Source organism: Cottoperca gobio, chromosome 1 (assembly GCF_900634415.1).
Source record: "Cottoperca gobio chromosome 1, fCotGob3.1, whole genome shotgun sequence".
In the NCBI taxonomy this organism is placed as follows: Eukaryota; Metazoa; Chordata; class Actinopteri; order Perciformes; family Bovichtidae; genus Cottoperca; species Cottoperca gobio.
The window spans coordinates 12906029-12926522 of NC_041355.1; the positions used below are offsets into that span (position 1 = coordinate 12906029).

Consider the following 20494-nt stretch of genomic DNA (forward strand, 5'->3'; position numbering starts at 1 on the left):
TCGTCACTTTCTTGTTATTTTGCTGTAAGGTACATTTCCCCGGCGTGGGACTAATAAAGGATTTCTGATTCTGATGCTGACATATAATAAACACAGCAAATACAACCCATGGTCAAAATTGTTTTTTAATGTTAATTTTCCACTTGTGCCATTTCTTGTTTTCAAATTTCTGCAGTGACTTACATCCAGCAACAGGAATTGATATAAGATGCAAACAGACATATCTTGCATCATAAGAGACGTTAAAAATAGACACCACAGGAATTACATTTCATGTGCTTGAAATGTAGGTCTTCTTGCATGACGGCTGGCTGACAAAGCAGTCACCCACGTGACTCAACAAGACAGAAGCAGGAGGAAGTTTGAATTTTGGTTTAAATAATGCGACAATGAAATGTACAAAAAGACCTTTCTATATTTCCAGTGAGCAGGATGATAAACAAATGTATAAAGGGGGATAAAACATAGAAAAAAAGGCAGAGCTGTAATAAGGTCACTTGTCAAATCTAGGATGGGTTTACCAGAAACATGTCAGGACCAACAACATTCCATTGACCCACAATGGAAAACTAGGCCGACACTCGTAGGATGCAATTGTGGAAACCCAACCTTATTTGATGCTGTAGCCTAACACACAAACAGGCACACTTTATTTAAGAGTAAATTTACCTATAAAAAACATGGAGCACTCAAAACTGGCACTGGGGTTACACTAATCTAAGGTTTGTGACTACAATATAAAAAAGGCTTATTCCAATTCAGTTACCTGACATGGGACCTACGGTACTCATCTGAAGATTAATGTTTGCATCCTTCAGATCACAATGACAGTAATTTATGTGGCTTCTATTTGGCTCCTAAGTGGATGATAATATAATCAGTAGAAAGAGTCCAACTTCATGCAACAACAATACGACAATTATTCCACAAAAAAACAACTGACAAACAGATGAAATAAATAAAAAAAATCTTCACAGTTATGTTTCTTCTCACATTCATACGTTACAGACCAGACGTGCATGCAAGATGGGTCAAAACTGAACACAGTGCAAAAGTGACAGCTTTTTTGTTTGCTTGTGTTCTGGACACTGCTTGTAAAATGACGCACAGCTTGTGCTGTCGTAATAAAGTTAGGGGAGATTAATTTATCACTTGTTGATATGAGAAATATGATCCATGTAACCTGCTTGGCATGACTAATGCGTGGCAAAGGCAGACTTTGAACCATATCCGTAGAAATACATAAAGTGCTTCTGTCAAAACAAACAAACAATAAAAACAGTACAAAACAGTTTTCAAAAAAGAGGTATCAAAACAATGCACTTGGGGGTGTGGAGGAAACTGGTGTCTGTTGGACATCAGATAGAATTCCAGCGGTACAGACAAATGGGTCGGGATTCCTTGGTAAAAAAATAAATAAATAAAATAGAGACAAGTTCAGAGATGAGTTATGTCGGGAGGTGTAGTTCACAGGGATTCAACCCAGGACGAGGCTAGACTTGCCCCCTGGGGGATTCCTGCGACCGGACAGTAATCCTGCCGCGGGATCGTCAGCTGGAGGGGCCTCCTCCTTCTGCTCGGGAACTGCTTCAGGCTCAGGAGCACTGCTTTCTGAATATAGGCAGGGAGGGATGTGACATCAGTGACATTTAACATTAACAAGGGAATATTCACTGTCATTTTGTAACATGAGTATGTATGCGTCTACCTATATGTACTTATTTATGCAGGCATGACTGTATGCATGTATACAGGTAACATAGAAATAGCATATTATTATTCCTATTCTACTTCTATGACAGATACATATAATGTATATGTGGAATGTTGTGTATGCGATATTTATGATGACATTTCACAAATGTGATATATTGGACACCTGGTGTACGGTCTATTAAACCAGTGGTAATGGGACCAGAGGAAAATAAGTGCTTACCATAATCACGTACGGAAGTTTCTCCATCCTACAAAACAAAAGTGATATGTAGTTAATCAACTTTTACAGATCTTAAAAAAGAAAAAGGAAATGATTTGCCGAGTCATCAGTCTTGATGGAAAGACACAGATTTACTGAATGATGAGATGTAAGTAGATATAACTTAAATATCATTTGGTAATATTCCTATGTGATACACAAGCTACCTTTGAGACATTAAGAGAAGATGAGAAAATAAAAGAGGTACTTCAACTCAATTAGACTTCAGTTGCTTCCCCATATGTTTGTCTGCCCTCAGGTTTCACTTCAACTCTTTCCACAACTCGTGATCTGATGCATGATCTTACTGTGGCGGGGGCGTCTGCAGAGTTGTTGGTGGTCTGGGTCCCTCCTCTCCTCAGGGGGGCTGACGGCTCACCACAAAGCACACCTGTGGGCTTCCCACCTGCAAGGACACATGATGGCTCAGACAGATAGACCGACAGGAGGTACAAAGATAAAATAATAACTGTACTATATCGGTGCGAGGACTAAACAAAAACACAAGTTGTTTGATCGTCTCTGCTGCCCGCACCCAAACCATCAAAACATAACGTTACACAGACTGTACAGTCCCCGGCGCCACAGTAAACACAGAGATCTAAGCCCCACCGGAAGATCTTAAAATCGCAGAGTTATTTGGACCGGCTCTCAGTTTCAGTTTGGTCGAGTGAACGGTTCTTTGTGTCTTTTAACTCTCTTTGTTTTTTCTGCACAGTTTCCTTGTTATTGAGTCTCGCAGCAGCTTGGAATTTCCCAGAAACAATTCAAACATAACCGGGGATTGTGTGATTCGGAAGACGAACAAAGGGAAGTGAATTTCCCACGTGCAGAACAACCCTGGACAACCTGCAGTCCAATGATATAATGGAATGACCTAATGAACCACATAATGCTGGACTTTTCTTTGTAGGAGGGTTCCTCCTACATGTACTCCTTCATTTCCTATTGTGCTTTGGGGGAATTGTATTCATTTTGGAAGGTTTCACTTTCATAATAAGAAAACAATGCAGTCCGTATGATGTCCTGCTGCTTTTTCTTCATTTGAACCTCGGCTGTTTTTGCTTAATTTTTGATCACAGGCTTAATACAGGCTTAATACAGGCTTAATACAGGCTTAATACAGGCTTAATACAAGCTTAATACAGGCTTAATACAGGCTTAATACAGGCTTATCTTAACAAGGCAAGTGATTGGCTGTTTTTATTTGTTGTTATTTGTTTTTTTACTACATTGAGCTTCCAGCTGTAGTTTGAAGAGTAGATGAAGCCCCATTCGTGTGAGAATGTGTATTAAACATAGTGAGCATACACAGAGGCAGAATATGCAGCAGGAGTGATTTGGGAAGTTTCTTTGGATGTTAAAACTGTAAATAAGATGTGTTGCCAAGAGACCTCACAATGCTCTTATTTCAGATAGTCCAGGCTTGATTGACGCCTGATATCATCATACAGAAGGTTCCTCAAGCACTGGCGACAGAACGGATGGCCAGCTACTTTATACTCTCAGATATAGTCACATTTTGGCAGAGAAGGAGGAAGTATAACAAGGTTATTAACTGATCATGATGTTAAGTTTAAGATTATGCCTATGAAATATCTTGATAAATCAATTCCTTATGCTGTTTTGTTTTTTTTAAGTTGACGGACCACAGTACAGCCAATCACTGTGCCTCTCTGTAACAGCTGGGCTGCAGCAGTGAAGTCAAAACAGTGAGAAAAGCTCTCGGTGACTATGAGGAAACTGCTTGCTAAAAAATAGAAAAAAGTTGATCCTGTTCAAAGAAGACAGCCATTCTGACTCCATTAAATCAAGATTCAAAATGATGTTAGGGCTAAAGGCTCATTTCTATCAGTGAATGTGAGGGAAGTAAAAGGAGGAAGAAGGAAAGGTCAGAGGGAGAATGTGTGAAAGCTTCAATATGCTTTCAGCCTGTGACTACGTAGAATTTATTGAAATATCCTCTGTAGGCGTTTGTGACTGAAAAGAGCAACATTTCTGAATTCTTTCTTCTAGAAAGATCATTTATTTAGACGGTAACACATGTCTCAAACATTCCAAATAAAATATTGTTTAATGTTAGCTACTGGCTTCCCTATTTCAGTAAGGGTACTATATTTTGCTTGAATTCAGAATTTGGCCTTAAATAAAAATTTATTATAGTTATTTATGTTACCCTGCAATCATAAACAGTTGTTTACTACATAGGTAAAAAGCTAGGGGTGTAAGAAAATATCGAAAACATCGAATATCGGATATTATATTTTGTGATACTGTATTGATTCTCCAAAATAAAGTATTGATAAGTTTACATGCAGAGATTAACTCAGTCAATACTTTATTCCATTTGCCCTCTCAAAAGTTTTTATAAACTCAGATTTTATGCATTTGCTGCTTTGTTCTTTTTACTATGAGTTTTCCTAAAAAAAAAAAAGTTGTATTAATCGCAATGTATCGGCGCAAAATACTGAAACGTAACCCTTGAATCATCATACGTATAGTTTTGCCAGATTCTTGCCAATACACCGCCCGAGTAAAAATGACAGGAAAGATTTTGTCTTACAGACACACACACACACACACACACACACACACACACACACACACACACACACACACACACACACACACACACACACACACACACGCACACACGCACGCTGATGCTGTTGCACATTACACTTCAGCCCTCCTTTGATGAGATTCTAAGAAAGCCAGATGTAGTTAAAGCTGCCAAAACACTTACAACTTGACAACCGTCTGTGACGACAACTACGATTGTTACTGCAAGTCGGTGCAATGAAGCCTTTGCAAGTATAAAGCCAATACGTTTGTCAATAAACCTGTCCCGACAAGCATAGAGGAGTGATATTTCCATCATCAGTCACCTACCGTCGCTATGTTTTACACAAGCACAGAGTTGTTGCAAACAAGCTAAGACAAAAGCTGACTACCGTATTTTCCGCACTATAAGGCGCACTTAAAAGCCTTTAATTTTCTCAAAAAGCGACAGTGCGCCTTATAATCCGGAGCGCTTTATATATGGATTAATTCTGGTTGTGTTTACTGATCTCGAAGCGATTTTGTGTGGTACACGGCGCTCTGTCAAAATGTTTTAGTACGACTTTTGTAAACTACAAAGCCGCACTGTGCTGCCTATTTCTATGTTTATAGAGTTGGGACATGTTTTTTGACTCAGAGTGAGCGCTCCTTGGTTTGTTGGTTTGCTGGGGGCGTGTCAGAGTGAGCGCTTCTGCTTTGCGAGGATCTTTGTTTACGGAGCTGCGAGATCAACACGTGGAGCAGAGACGCTAAAAAACTGTGTTTGTGTCTGTGATGCTTGAGCCTTGGAAACTATTTGTCTTTTTACGAAGTAAAATAAGAACAGTAAAGTCAAGAAAGCAAACCTTGCATCTTTATTGGAGGACTTTTGCATGTTAGCCAACTGTCTAGCTACGCATAGGGATACGCGCTGTACTTGCATAACACGCACCGCTTGCAGCATTACGGCTACCGTAGTCAGGAGCGTCGCGGAGTAATACATACTGTGCTTCACCATAATATTACAGTGTGTGTGTATAAGGACCCCAAAATGGCACCTGTCAAGAGACACGCTTACGACGCGGACTTCAAACTCAAGGCTATCAGTCACGTATTAGAACATGGGAATAGAGAGAATTCAACATTAATGAATCAATGGTACGGAAGTGGAGGAAGCAAGAAGATGACGTTTGATTTGGCGGTATCAGACTGTTTTTTTTACGTGTTACAACTGAACAAGGTTGGGAGTTATTGTGAATACGCTCATTAACGTTTGAACAATGTTGAGTTATTGTGAACACGTTTAATAAAGTTTGACTGACTGACTTATCTGACTGTTTTGTTTCGCTTAATGCGCCTTATAGTCCGGTGCGCTTTATATATGAAAACAGATCGAAAATAGACCATTCATTGACAGTGCGCCTTATAATCCAGTGCGCTCTATAGTGCGGAAAATACGGTATATGTACCGTTTAGCTTTGTTTGACACGTTCTTGTAAACTTACCGGCCAGCTGAGACAAACCAGCCCCTCCTTCCCTGTGATTCACTACCTGCAGGCAGTGAATTACATCAGCAGAGGGAGGAGGACAGAGGACAGGACTGACTGATACCGACTGATATCCGTGTTCTTCATTCTTTCTAAACTTCACTCAGCATTTTGATGTCGGGAATATGATTCATTTTATTGACATCTTAGATTGCTTCCGGTGAGATATTAATGAGTTTATATAGTGACTTGCTGTTGCTGCTCTAGAAACAACATTTAGCCTAACATTTAAAATATAAAATTCTAATCTGGTTCTGACAGGAAATGTATATCCAACCTTCACACTTCAATATTTGTTACTTATCGCAAGTCATATCGTTATCGCAGATTTTCCTCAAATCCTGCAGGCCTACTACAATTAAGTTTCACCACATATAAACAATACACTAAATGTATATACATTTTTAGTATTGCACATGTAAACATGTTTAAGTGGAAACAAGAAGCCCTTTGTCACAGAAAATAGACAGAAAAGAATTGCATCCATCTCAGAACTCAAAAAGGTCTGAGTACAATGCACAGTACAAGGAAAGCTAACATGTCCTATATGCCAAATCGCCTCATCTGCAAGAAAAAGCTATCCAATGCAGCAATGGCTATGAGAAAGTTCAAAAGACATCTCTTTGTAACACATGTTTTTAGCTTTTACTTCACTTTTAATTGCCATTACATCTCAATTCCTCTTTTGGTGACATCGTGCTGTGCATCTTTTCTACATTTACAGAAGGACAGGGAAACCTGGGCAACAACGACAACCATAGTATAAAGGCTGTACAACAGTGCATTTCAGTTTCTCAGCCTTTAATTATTCCTCTAAGAAATAAACTTTTTAAATTCTAGAATAAACTCTGATCTAACAACGACCTGAGGCAGCTTAATTCCACATGAATATTTTAGATGTCTGCAGGCTTGAGAAGATCCTGATTAACAGAGAAACACCAGTGATTGAATAACTAATGACAGCCTCAAAAGAGAAATCAATTAATCATTTGGGCACCTAAACCTGTTATGTCAAGAAATAGCACTGGAGACAGAACATGTTATTCTTATGTATTCCGCTGTTTGAGGTTTTGAGTAGCCTGGGGAGGCAGAGGATCAGTTTGGTCCAGCAGCAAGAGAAACACTTTCAGTGAAAACCTTTAGATCTCCAAACACAAAAAGAAACAATATTCTCGACCTTGTTCCTCATCGTCAATGGTTTTGTTTTTAAGTGACACCATCTTTAAATGTTGGTGTAAACTGTCAAAATAAGATGGCCAAGAGAAATTGAGTTATACGTCGTCTCACTAAAACAACAATTATTTGGAGAAGAGGTAGATTGTACCTGGTGGGTTGTTCCTTCGATTAGCATAGGGGTCCTCTGGCTCAGCGAAAACACTGGAGGCCATCTTGTTTTTCCGGACGGGAGGCTTCTCTCCATCTGCACCAAGTGAAAAGTTGGAGGCGCCGCCAGGAGGGCGCAAAACCCTGGAAAGAGAGAGATGGTCAGCACTGTTACTGAAAGCTGGATTGTACCGACTGGTTTTTCTGGAGCGTCTTCTCCTCATTTTTAAAACGATTTAAAATGAATGAACCTACATAAATACTGTCGCTCAGACGAAACATGTATAGAATTAATAAGTGAGAAATAAATGTTCCTTTAAACTCGTGTCATTAAAAGGTCAAATATCAATTTTACCTAGCGTCATTTAACAATGTGCTACCCTAGTATAAAATGTAATGACTTAAACTGTCAATCAGATGTTTTAACTCAGAGTATCTTTGTCTCGCCAGCCAGATTGGAAAGGCGAAGACAAGTTGGTCCCTGTTAAGATGAAAAGGTCACATCAAATACGCCATTAATGTTTCACACTGAACTCTAAATGACTAAAGGAATAGAAAAGCATTTACTATAATGTGTCTATGTGGGTTTTATATGCATGCTACTGTTATACTGCAGGTGTTTCCGATTGTCAAACCCATTTATATCAGCAAGAGTAGAATAAATATTAAGAACACCTCTCAGTATAATGCAATACATTTAAACAGCAGCACAAACTACTGCATTAGAACATGACATTTACTTGGGTAGGATGTATTGCAGGGCTGCTGGATTGGACTGCACTATTCTTAACCAGGTGTGCCTATTAAACTGACAACTAAGTGTAGGCTATATACTGTGGGATAGTTAGTGTACTGTTTACAGTGTTACATATCCATATTGATTATGTCAGTTTCTCTAAAATTGCAAAGTAACACCAGTAGTGCCTTCACACTGTGGTAAATATATTGGCCTAATGTATTTTGCATTACTCACGTTGTTACTGTCGCGCTATGATTTAGGAATGTACCATAACAACCACATAACTTATTAATAACTCAAACAATGTGGATTTGAACGATGCATCGATCCAGTTTTCCTGTCACTTGAATGCAGAATTCCTTTCACTGCATCTCTATGATGAAAAATATACATGTGGTTTCGGGTTATTGTCAGGTGTAGCCAGCTGTAACGTGGCCCTCGCCTCAGTGAGGCCATATGCAGGGCAGACTAGAAGATGTCTTATTGTACTTAACTGATCTGAATCCACGGGGGCCCCACCCAACCGGAATGACAGATCTGACAAATATTTCGTTTTCAGACAATAAACACGGAAAAGTAATGGAGGAAATATATATATGTAAAGCTTTACATTTAACAATAATGTTAGGCGACGAGCCGCCTAATCTGTACATGCTAGCTGAGGAGCATCTCTACAAAAGGGAGGGCACATGTGTGCTATGTTGCTAGCTAACGTTAAAAAACGGGAATGGTCCATCCCAACAGACAACATGGGAAGGTGTGGTACCGAGCTTTCTCCTAGCATCGTCGCCCAATGCTTAGTTTCAAGCTTTTCGAAGCGGTTAAGTAATAATTACGGGCAGGGGTCAGAGAAAACATGTCTTAAATGTTACCATGTTACATTAGCGTTGAGGTTAACGTCAGAGGATGCTGGACTTGTTGGCATCATGGTGGCTAGCGGGTTACGGAACTGCCTGAACGTCGCATTTTACCTGGAACTGCTTTTAGAACCGGGCTCCATCCCTTGAAATGTCGTGGTCGTCGTCATTTTTTTGCACAAGAAGTCGTAAAATATGTATAGATCTGACAGGATATACGCGAACTACACTTTCATTAGCAGCACTTCACCGCCTCATCATTGTCTATCCTAGCCGGTGGCTCCCAATAATCAACCTGCCTCCAGTCTGAGGTCTGAGTGGACAAGTGTCAAAGTGACCAGAAGGAGATGTCTGACTTCCTCTCAGATTTTCAAAATAAAATATTCAAACCAGAAAAAGAAAAAGGTTACGGCGATTTTGTGATCATATTGAAATTAAATTAAAGCAGTTATTTAAGGAGTGCAGCATTTACATTTATTTTTTATTTCTTTATGACCGTTCTTTAGTGAAGTGGCACATTTGGATTGTAATTTGAAGGCAAACACGTCGTATATCCGGTCTTACTCTGTTTATGTCTGGCTGATTCTTCTTCGTACATCCAAAGATGCTGTAGCTATCCGAGGACCAAACTATAGGTTAACTGAAGCATCTGACAGGAGCCATTTTCATCCTTAGTGAGTACAGACAGAGATAATTCCATTATGCTAGAAGAAGACCAATATAAAACGCTGTCATATTTCAGACATAACCGCACCTGCATCTAACATGCAAAGAAAACGTACTCCAAATACTACAAGTAAAATATAAGGACAATTGGCTGGAACCAAGAGTAGAACTTTTCAAAATTATGATGAAAGTTCATTGTCATTTTGTAGAATCGAACCACAAGTCTTGTTTACAGACTTAAAGTTAAGAGTTGCAGTCAAGGGAAAGGTTTATGAAAGGTTCTCCAAACATGGTGGAAATATTCAGAAGAGGGTATGTTATGCTTGCTTCAGGGCTCTCTCCCTGTGATATTTATCATTCTCTGGTCTGGCGCCCAACTTAATTTGGGTAACTGGGGGATAAATCTACGCTACACATACACGATGGTTAATTACACACATGAATGACAACTACAAGCCTTCCTGTCTGGCTCAAAGTTGCAAGCGAGATTCCTTTTTCCACAGCAGAAGTGATACTGAACAGGCACTGAAGCAGTGACAGGCCTTGTTGCAGTACAAGGAAGAACAATTGACTTGGAGGGCTAACCCATCATAGTTAAAGGGAACAATATACTAAACGATTCCAACACAAGTACAATTTGTGCCATTTTTGTCAAGTGCATGGCTCTTACTTTTGTAAAGTTACTTGAAGCAATACATTTCAAATTGGAACTAAATTAAAACCACCTTACATTGAACCTGAAAAGGAGTTTCTTTTCTTTTTTCCACATCTCTGTTTAAGCGTTTCAGGTTCATTTGCATTTTACGTTAGTTTTGGTGATCGCTGCTGGTTAAGACTATTTAAGTATCCATAAAACAAACAGGGACATACGTTTTTAAAAAAAAGACTCAATTTATTCCAATAATACATTTTCATAACAACAGATGTGAATTTAAAATGCAGGCTTACTGGACAACAATAACAAAATTCCATCTGAATCAAAACCTCAATGACATAAGTATAAAAACAAACAAAAAAAAAGGACCAAGGAGTTTTCTTTAAAATATCCAAAAAAAAAAAATTATCATGGCAAGCTTTTAATTTCTTCAGCACATTAGACTCGCTGCAGCTTACAAGTTGTCTACACCGCAAAGTTCAGACATGTTAGCATACGAATGACAGTGTGATTACATCTATTAACTGTGCTGCTGCCTTGGAACATTTTGCAAAAGTATTCCACTGGATGGTATCAACACTGGTCATGAACATTTGAAGACTGGTCATAACAAATATGTTCAGGGATGAAAAAGGGGAGGTAGGGATGTTTGTAGGAAACAGTCTTTAAAGAGAAGAGCCACCGGTTTGCTGTTGGAACACATCAATCGTATCTTCATCCTCCATTTCTAGCTGTAAGAAAAATGTCAGTTGATAGTACGTTAGTGGTCAGTTGAAAGACAAAAAGACATGAACATACTTCAAGTGCTTCTATTAAAGTCATTGAAGTGTGGAACCATGCATCTCCTTAATTTTAACCTCCACTGCAAATCCCTGTACATAATATTGCCTTATTTCACACCATTTGACAGCTGTAACTCAAATAGAATGAATGTCAACTCTGTAGTCCTCCGTTCTGCTTTCTTTTTTCCTCCATTTGTTGGACTCTGATCTAAAGTAACAGCACTGTAACAAATTACATATACTAGACAAGGCTGACGTAATGGTGTCAAATCTCAGGGCAGTCTCAAGTATAAAGTTAAAGAGTAGCTTCCCAGCAGGTGTTCAGAGAGAACTCCTCTGTTTACATGCAGCAACTATTAGTTTTATTTTATTTTTAACAACTGTTTCACTGCTGTCTAATGGCACAAATTGTAAATTCAATTAAATGATTTGGACATAAATTCCGATTGTGTCAAACCTGTATACATGGTTTCACACTGCAAGACTAATATATTTCCAATTAAAATGTATTTTGCAATTAGGAATAACACTGTTTGGGTTTCAGAAGAACCTTTGACCTTAAACTTTTGTAAACTATGTTGTCTCACAACACTCCATCTTGAAATACACATAAATAGCCATAACATAAAAAATGACAATACAATGTAAAACCAGACTCATACAATGTCCAAAGTAGCAATACTGTGAAGTTAGTAGGCTCAACACTCCTTACCTGCGAGGGTGTGTCCGTTTCATTGATGGGCTGACCGTCAAATCGAAATCGTATTTGCCTCATTGACAGCCCCTATGTTTAAAGACAGAAATATTGCGTTTAAAATAAACATTAAGGTGCACCATCGGGACCAAGGTGCCAACCATGAACTGGAAATAAGAACATTCAAGCTGCACAGCCATCATGTCGAAGGGATGTTTTTAGAGAACACCACTTTCATTAATGTAACAACCAACAAGTGTATGTGATAAAGTGAAAAAATAGCAAGCTTGGCAAGATTTACCATGTAAATTATAACAGAATTGGCAGCGTTTTGTTGACACTTTAATTGATTAATTTCCAATAATTTAGAATAGATGATAGAAATTTGTGTCACAATAACATTATATCAGAAATGTACGACAGTATTGTTTGTCTATTGAATAATTGCGATGAGCAATAATATTCCACAAAGACTAATACACAAGCGATTATGGTATATTCCTCATTTGGCTAGAACACCCAGAATCCCTCAGTCCTTGGTCTCCACCGCCATTCAGGCTACCAGCAATGCAATTAACATAATGACACCGTTTGAGGAGTTGTAATTGTGTATCAGTCTCACCTGCCGTTCACAATAAGCTTTCATCAGTTTACTGAGAGGAGTGTGCCTTTTGATCTTGAATTGCACCACTGAGCCATCCTGCCCTGCCACCTTCAGGTTGATGTGCTCATTGTTCTCCGTCTTTACTCCCTCCTAAAAGAAAAGAAAAGAGTCAAACAGAAGTTTGCAAGTTAAGTAGATTGCAAAAAGTGATGTTAGGGGTTACGAGAACCTTGGTCAAATGTGGCCTCCAGCATGTGTAATATGCATGCATATGCATATATATATGCATATGCATATATATATATGCATATATATATATGCATATATATATATATGCATATATATATATGCATATGCATATATATATATGCATATATATATATATGCATATGCATATATATATATATATATATATATATATATATATATATATATGCATATATATATATATATATATATATATATATATATATATATATGCATATATATATATGCATATATATATATATATATATATATATATATATATGCATATATATATATGCATATATATATATATATATATATATATATATATATATATATATATATATATATGCATATATATATATATATATATATATATATATATATATATATATATATATATATATATATATATACACACACATATATATATATACACACATACATACATATATATATATATATATATATATACATACATACATACATACATACATACATACACACACACACACACATTTCAACTATTCCCATCATGTGAGAATTACGTTTTTACCACAGTTAACATTAAATTGGTCTGCACCTGGTGGGCACAGATAGGACTGGTGGTTACTGAGCACAGTGAAAGGAGCAACATTACAACTTCAACATTAGCATTTAGCATTAGCTTTAAGCAAGTCAATTGACAATGGCCTACAACTTATAACAATGCTCAACGGACTAGTCAAAATGAGAATTACAACTTGCACGTATTAACAATCCATTGTATCCTGCGACACTTGGACGTTTAATCGTGAGGATGATGATTATTTTATACAAGATCTGGTAACAGTTAACGGGTTGTGTCAAACAATTGATTTGGGCCCGTTGCTGTTATACACTGGTCTCTAGACGTTGCTCACTCTTCGTCGGTTCTTGCTAACGTTACATGGACATACATTAACGATATTGCTAATAGTTACACGCATAACGTTAAAACTAACAGTGTGTTGATTAAGTGCATGTAAAAAAGACCGGCAATTATTATATATTTCATACCGCCCGGGTCTCAGGCACATTAGCCTCGTTAGCTTATTATGCTAACTTCGCCCGCTTACTAGCTAGTGGTTAGCTAGCTAAAGCGGTAGCTCTGGTTTGTGCAGTTATTATACGGCCGTTGACGAATTGGTCTCCAATGAGGCTTTACAGTGACATCTGTTCAATTATCGCATACGGATTGGGTAAACACTGTAAAGACAAAAGCTGCTCCTCACCTTGGGTTTTTCGTCTGCCATGTCTGCTGCTGCTGCTGCTGTGTCTGTCTGCGCCTGTTCTGCTGCGGCTGTCTGACTGGCGCGCCACTTTGCTTGGGCTATAGTGCACACAGCTGCGCCAAATCAACTGAGCGCTAATGTACTGTACCAAAGATTTAATGCCACTGCATGGACCCTTCCAGAGAATACATTAAAAATATTCGTTAACACAGATTTGTTTTAAATTAATTACAGCATTTGCAATGTGATATAATAAGTATCTGACGGTGTATGTAATTGTACTTTGGGCTACTTCAGTAATTCAATGTTATACTACATTTATGCGCTAGCTATAGTTACTGGTTGCTTTTCAGTTTCAGATTTCACACACACACACACACACACACACACACACACACCAACAGAAATTAAGTACTGAACATTAGCTCAAACTTCACCAGCTACAACATCAATATGCTGTTTACATGTTGATGCATCAGAAATAACAAACAATATATAATATAGTAATGACAGAGACCATTCTACAGCATGAATGCTTTTACTTGTAATAGAGTATTTTATTTAATAACACTGTGCTATTGCTACTTTTAGAATCTGATTATGATGAAATTAAAATCCATCTAAACAATATTATGGTAAATATGCTAATGTATTAATATTGATCCTTACAAACAACTAAAACAAGAACCACATTGGAAGTTAGTCCAATTACTTTCTTGTTTTATCACTGATGTTCCTTTTAACTGTGCATGTACATTGGTGGTGTTGCAACCATTTTTAAATCATCTGTAAATTAAAACCAAACAGACACTGAAAAATAATATGGAAAAAATTGTAATACAAATAGATCCATCTCATTCTTTATTTTTTCCATGCACAGAAAGTTTTTCAAAAAATATGCAATGACAAGTTCATCATGACAATTTAAGACAAATAAATAGATTTATAAGAAATATGTAGACTCTCCTGTATAGCACTAATAGCCCCAAAAAGACAAAAATAAAGGAGTCACAGTTTTTGATGAACACATGGTAACCCTAATGCTTTGAATTAACCGTCAAGGTTTTACTATTGATACACAGTATTTTCTCAAGGCTTGCTCAAAGAAATATTTTCCTAGTTGGATATAAAAAAACTCCCACACAAGCTAAACATTTACAGTTGCTCAAGGGTAAATAACCTACCCCCTTAGTTTGGTTTCCACAACATGGTCTAAGAGGAGAAGCAAGGTCAAAGCTATGCACAGCATTTAATTAACGTCAAGCAATATTCATTTCTGTCTCCAGCCATTTAATTGTCAGTTGGTCAGTACTTCCTAAAGCTTATCCGCTTAATGTATACAATTGATCCTTGCCCTTAATAGCTCCTGTAGCACCTACCAAGTAAAAGGGGTTAATATATCTGGCACAAGACTGCTGTTTTATCTTGCAGGAATTACATTTTTATATGAAAATGCTATCCAGAGTGCACAACCTTGACATGTAATGAGCTATGCAATTCATCAGAATCCACCCAGTCCGTACATACTGTAACATATTATAAAATGTCTGTCTAAATATTTGGTAACGTTAAAGCCTCTTTAGACAGCCCACTACTGATTTGTGCCCATCTTACTGCAATACTGAAAGTGTTCATCATAAGAAGAGTACGCACAAGGAATACAGCTGTCGATTGCAATACCAAACAGGACATTAGCAGATCTGACAATTTCCTCCCATAACAAAAATAAATACTACATTCATGTCAATAAATACTGAAAGACTAAAAAGCATAACAAGAGTCTAAGCTTTGAGTTAGTATAGAACTTAGAAGACAAGTACAAGTATTCAGTGGTAACTGTGAGGCATAGTGAAGGAAGTCAACTAAGAGTAATTCATTCTTAATCATCTGTGAGTGCTTTTTATTTAGCAACAGAGGAGCTCTTGTCTGCTTCAGTCCAATGTCTTCAGCGTAAAACTCTGCTACCAGACATAGTCCGCAGCAAATCATGTCAAATGCACATGTTGTGGCCACATGTTCATATCACCCTGGCTTCACAATCTCCTTCAACATGTATTTCTGTTCTATATTAAGACTGTCTGGCATTAAGGGAAATAGGAACATTAAAATAAGAGCAAACGGCTAAAATATTATTAATATTAATAATAATAATAATAATAATAATAATAACAACCTGATACAGTTTAGCAATATTAAACATTACCAATGATCTCCCCACATAACCATCCTCCACGTTTAACAACTTCACATCATTTGTTACTGCACCACAGTGACTACCTCTTGCACCGTAGTCAAGTTTTAGTAGGATGTACGCTACAGGACTTTGGCTCCTTCAGTTGGCCATGTCAAGCAGAAAAACTCCTTCAAAAAAGGTCCATTAAAGTTTACTGTACGTTATATCTTTCCCTAAAGGTTTTCATATACACCAGCCTTTTTTTCTTGACTTTCCCGAGCTGCACTGACAAACTAAAAATTGTTAAAGAAGTCTTGTAGTGTCGGTAGGCAGAGCTATAGGGCCCCCCATCTGTCAGCAGGTGGAAACTCATTCACCTCCCCCACTTCTGAGTGTGGCTGCTCTCCCAGCATGAATGCCAGTTTGTATCTCATCCGAACCTTTTCCTGCAAAACACATACACGTGCACACACACACACTCAGATTGGCAACTTTCATTAGCTTGCTGGAACACACAATATCAAGTGCATTGTCAACGTCAGTGATCATTATATTATCAAAGAATACTGCTTCGCCTGTGAGAAGGGGTGGGATTAGGTTGGTGTAAAATATTTTTTCAACTGGTTTGATATCAAAGCCAAACCAGATCGGTAAACGCAATTTTACTACTAGGTGTCACATTTGACTCCGCAGCCGGCCATGTTTTCTTCCCTGCGGTGTTTACACGCTGCCTCGTCGGATTTAATGTGATGATCGAATATGGCGGCGCGCACAGAATTGCGCTTTAGTTTAACTTAAGCTTTCTCTGAGACAAACTCTGCCTCAGTTTCGTCTCGTCACCCCAAAAAACACATGAACTTTCTAGTAAACAAACACGACATGTGCATCTTCCCCCTCCCACCTCTACTGAGATCTGATCTACTTCTTGTTGCCGGCCTCGGCTCAATAGTAAACCGCAAACACAATATTATGTTTAGCGGCGCCACCGGCACAGGTTGATGATGTAGGCTTCTTTTTAAATTAGTTAAAAACGTGTCCTAATGACAAATGACGGTTCGGCCTATTTGCATAAAATCAAACTGTTTGAGCTCGTACATCGGACCGGCAAATCTGGAAATCGACCCAACTCTACTGTGCTGTACTCTATGACTTAAAACATGGATAAAAAACACTTCCGAAGTAAGACAGTGTTCTTATAAAGAACATACAATAATAACAAATAGCTCCAGGCTAAGCTTTACCTTGAGAGGATTTGCAAGCAGCATGACCTGAGTGATGGCAGCAGGGGGAAGGATTGGGTTAAAAGGAGCCAGCTCTGTCCCGGAGGGTGATTGCAGTCTCACTTTCATCGTCTGGTGAAATGGCAGAACAGACATCCATGTTCATTAAATAGAAGCGTCCACCCACTTCAATTTAATGTCAAAGTCAAATATATAATTTATTGAGTCACACATCTGCCAAAGTGAATACTTAAAAAATCTAAATGCACACTGTGAAGCTTCTTATGCAGCAACGGTGATATCAGAGAGGCGCAGCAGGTTTTTACCTTGGGCACAGCAGCTTGTAGAGCAATGCTCCTGACAGGCAGCGGCGCAGTGTTAAGCATGGACGCCACCATCACCAGCACATCAGGTCGACCTGCCGGACAGTCAGTGGCAAAATGCAGCAGAACACGGACCCCGTTTTTGTCATATGCTGTCACAGGACACATTTGACCTAAAATACAGCACACAAAGTGGAAAAAGCTAAATGTAATTATTACAGAGAGTCTTCACAAATACACCACCTCTTATTCCTCCCAATGTACCGGAGGCATGACTGGATGCATGTCCTTCATTTTGCACATGCTGGAATAATTACTTTCAGACCACAATGAAAATATTCACAAATAAGACAAAGTGTAATTGGGAAAATATCATGCAGTGTCCCTTCCAGTTCTATCAAGTTTGCCGCTGTCACCACTAAGTGGCAGTAATGTCTACAGTTCTGTTTATCCGACCACCAATCATTCTCAGATGAAGGTGTTATTTTCTCCCTTTTCTGACATCTGGAGTTAATTGAATAACCTGTGCTATAGAGACATGAACACTACCTTCTAGCTTTTTAAAACATCTTTAGTGAATATCCTCTCTACAGTATTCTCTACTATCAAGGAGGGGAAATCAGGCAAAAAAATAGACTTTTTAGACTGCAGTTGTGGAAAGGGCGACCAATTCCTAGAATCATCGTGGTTGACAACGATACAATACTCCAATAATGCGTTCTAGCTTCAGCCTTTAAGGATGTAAAGCCGATTTGAAATGAGCTACTGTGCAGTCAAGCTGTTAAAACATTATGCAGTCTGTGCACAAAATCTGCTATATTTGATACTTGGCAAAGGAGATAAATGTCCTCTACAGTATGTCTGCTCTGCTGCAGTGTTGACTGTACAGATGGAGCTCTCGCAACCTCACAAAAAAAACCTATGGTCTTTTCAGTGAAAATTAAATTTTCAAACATAATAGACCCCAATGTAACTGATGTTTATACGTACACAATTCATAGTTGCAGCTCTACAAAAGGGGATGTGATGTCATTGTTCCCCGCAAACATGTGTCTGTTAACGCTATCCTACAGATTATGAAAAGTAAAACAAAATCCACTGAAATACAAATAAAACACACACGCACGCAAAAAGAACCATACAACTTATTCCATCAAACTCACTTGGCTTGATGACCTCCAGAGGGACAAAGACATTGGACAGACGCATCTTGTCCCTTGCCCGGGCTGGCCTGGCCCAGAGGGGGGATGGGGGACAGAGAGCGTAACAGAGGGCTGTCATCTGCCTGACTCTTGGCAGGTGGGGCAGTGGACCCTCCTTGCATCGCTTGTACGAGCAGGTGAGTTGGATGTGGTGGAGGAAACACAGAGACTGGAAGATGGGGTAACAGGAGCAAGCAAATCCTCACTTTTGATCAGAAAGCTGCCTAAATCCATCACAGCAGGTGTCCTGTGTGGAAAGACATTACAGGTCTTGTAATGCTTCAGCTTATACTGAGAGGCATAAACATTAATAACAACAAGTTGTCAGAAGCAGGGTCCAAGAAATACTACCTGAAATTCCAAAACAAAACACTGTGCAATCAGGTTTGGTAAGCATTAGTGGAATGCACATGCACTTGGCCTTACACTAATACAAAGTACAATCTCAAAGTGGCAGCTAGATACTGGACAGTATCCTTAAAAACATTCACATTTTACCAGCTGCTCTGAGCGATGCTTAAAAACACTGCTCCATTAGTGGCTGCAGGGTCATCTAAAGATCACTTTAGAGGAAAGGATATTGGAGTCCTGCGTATCTCTCTGCCATTTGGAAATTAATGGTCGAGATGCACTACAAATGTCATATGACAGAAGAGGGAAACACTGTTGTCTTAATGTGCAGAAGTGCCTTTAAACTTGAGTGTTTAGACACCCGCTCAGGTCAATCAGTGTAAATATGCCAGATGGACAGATTGGCGCTGATTAATAATCCCTCAGGAAGGTGCTTTGGATCGGGATCATCAGACTGTTCATATGGATTGCTCTGTGTTTCGTGTCTACACTATATCTCTGGTTTGTCTGCTCTCCCTTTCATTGTTTCTGCTGTTTTTATCTCTTGTATATTGTACGGTGTCCTTGGGTGTTTTGAAAGGCTCCTCCAAATAAAATACATCATTATTATTATTATTATTATTATTAGACTGCCACAAGCCACCGAAAATGTCTACACGAAATCCTTTGTCCCAAGCGTAGTTAAATTATTAAAATACAGTTAATCGCGCAATTCCCACCCAAGTCTTACCTCATGACACAAGGGTTACTCACATTTTAGGACTGCCCAGATCCAGCAAGGCAAGGTCTTGCAGATTGTTACTAAGAGAAGTTGAAGTTGTGTGGGACGCTCCAGTGGAGAGCCATTGTGGAGTGACAGGGGCTGCTGAGGAGGCAGGCGGGGCAATGCTGATTGACTGAGGAAGGGCAGCTGGGGCCGTGGTGGTCATTACTGAGCCGAGTGGCTGTGGGAATATGACCGATGTTGTCGAGACGGATTGCGTAGAAACCGGAGGCGTGGAGAAGACAGCGCCAGGAAAGCTTAAGGCAGACGCAGTTGTAGAAGACTGCGTTGGGTTGACTGCAACTGTCATAGAGAGTGCGTCTGGAAAAAGTGAAGATGTAGAGAACGCGGGAACCGTAGGCAAAGTTGTGTCAAAAAAATCCAAATCTTGACCGGAATCCTGGAATGCATGGTAATAAAAGAACACTACTATTAACAATAAGATAATACTCGACATTAGTAGAAATAATTGCAATTCATTTAAATACCTGTAAAGATGGCAAATGATTTCTCAGGTTTTCATGTGTTGATGTACTTGCAGCGGGTTCAGTGAGGCCTGTTAAATGAACACAAAACATGC

The 20494-nt window shown here is 38.8% G+C and overlaps 3 protein-coding genes across 4 annotated transcripts in view; all 3 read right to left on the bottom strand.

Moving 5' to 3' along the window:
* Window positions 1-107: 107 nt before the first annotated feature.
* jpt1a (Jupiter microtubule associated homolog 1a) lies at window positions 108-9315 on the bottom strand. 2 transcript variants are annotated; one of them, XM_029442930.1, is made up of 5 exons: window positions 9097-9315; window positions 7388-7530; window positions 2284-2381; window positions 1937-1964; window positions 108-1611 (listed from the first exon to the last, which is right to left on the bottom strand). In XM_029442930.1, exons 1-5 carry the CDS (start codon window positions 9150-9152, stop codon window positions 1478-1480), a joined length of 459 nt encoding a protein of 152 aa, XP_029298790.1. In that variant the 5' UTR covers window positions 9153-9315; the 3' UTR covers window positions 108-1477. The 2 variants fall into 2 exon arrangements, with proteins under 2 accessions (XP_029298790.1, XP_029298799.1); XM_029442939.1 differs by having other exon boundaries at window positions 8998-9119.
* Window positions 9316-10848: 1533 nt separating this feature from the next.
* On the bottom strand, window positions 10849-14016 carry sumo2a (small ubiquitin like modifier 2a). The gene is made up of 4 exons (XM_029442556.1): window positions 13883-14016; window positions 12402-12533; window positions 11798-11869; window positions 10849-11034 (listed from the first exon to the last, which is right to left on the bottom strand). The coding sequence occupies exons 1-4, from the start codon at window positions 13901-13903 to the stop codon at window positions 10969-10971; spliced, it is 291 nt and encodes a 96-aa protein (XP_029298416.1). The 5' UTR covers window positions 13904-14016; the 3' UTR covers window positions 10849-10968.
* Window positions 14017-14714: 698 nt separating this feature from the next.
* gga3a (golgi associated, gamma adaptin ear containing, ARF binding protein 3a) overlaps window positions 14715-20494 on the bottom strand; it is a 12773-nt gene continuing 6993 nt past the window's right edge. The window contains 8 exon segments of the mRNA XM_029438300.1: window positions 14715-16501; window positions 17297-17407; window positions 17602-17771; window positions 18762-18802; window positions 18804-18925; window positions 18927-19047; window positions 19905-20314; window positions 20403-20470. Coding sequence (XP_029294160.1) covers window positions 16391-16501; window positions 17297-17407; window positions 17602-17771; window positions 18762-18802; window positions 18804-18925; window positions 18927-19047; window positions 19905-20314; window positions 20403-20470 — 1154 coding nt within the window. The 3' untranslated portion in view covers window positions 14715-16390.

Bases quoted from the DNA above. Each gene is read 5' to 3' on its own strand.
- sumo2a (XM_029442556.1), bottom strand. From the start codon at position 13,903: ATGGCAGACGAAAAACCCAAG. The intron at 12,534-13,882 runs GTGAGGAGCAGC...CTTTTCTTTTAG, and splicing joins TGGCAGACGAAAAACCCAAG to GAGGGAGTAAAGACGGAGAA. The intron at 11,870-12,401 runs GTGAGACTGATA...CTTTAAACATAG, and splicing joins AAGCTTATTGTGAACGGCAG to GGGCTGTCAATGAGGCAAAT.
- jpt1a (XM_029442930.1), bottom strand. From the start codon at position 9,152: ATGACGACGACCACGACATTTCAAGGGATGGAGCCCGGTTCTAAAAGC. The intron at 7,531-9,096 runs GTAAAATGCGAC...CTCTCTTTCCAG, and splicing joins GGTTCTAAAAGCAGTTCCAG to GGTTTTGCGCCCTCCTGGCG. The intron at 2,382-7,387 runs GTACAATCTACC...GTGTCCTTGCAG, and splicing joins TCGAAGGAACAACCCACCAG to GTGGGAAGCCCACAGGTGTG.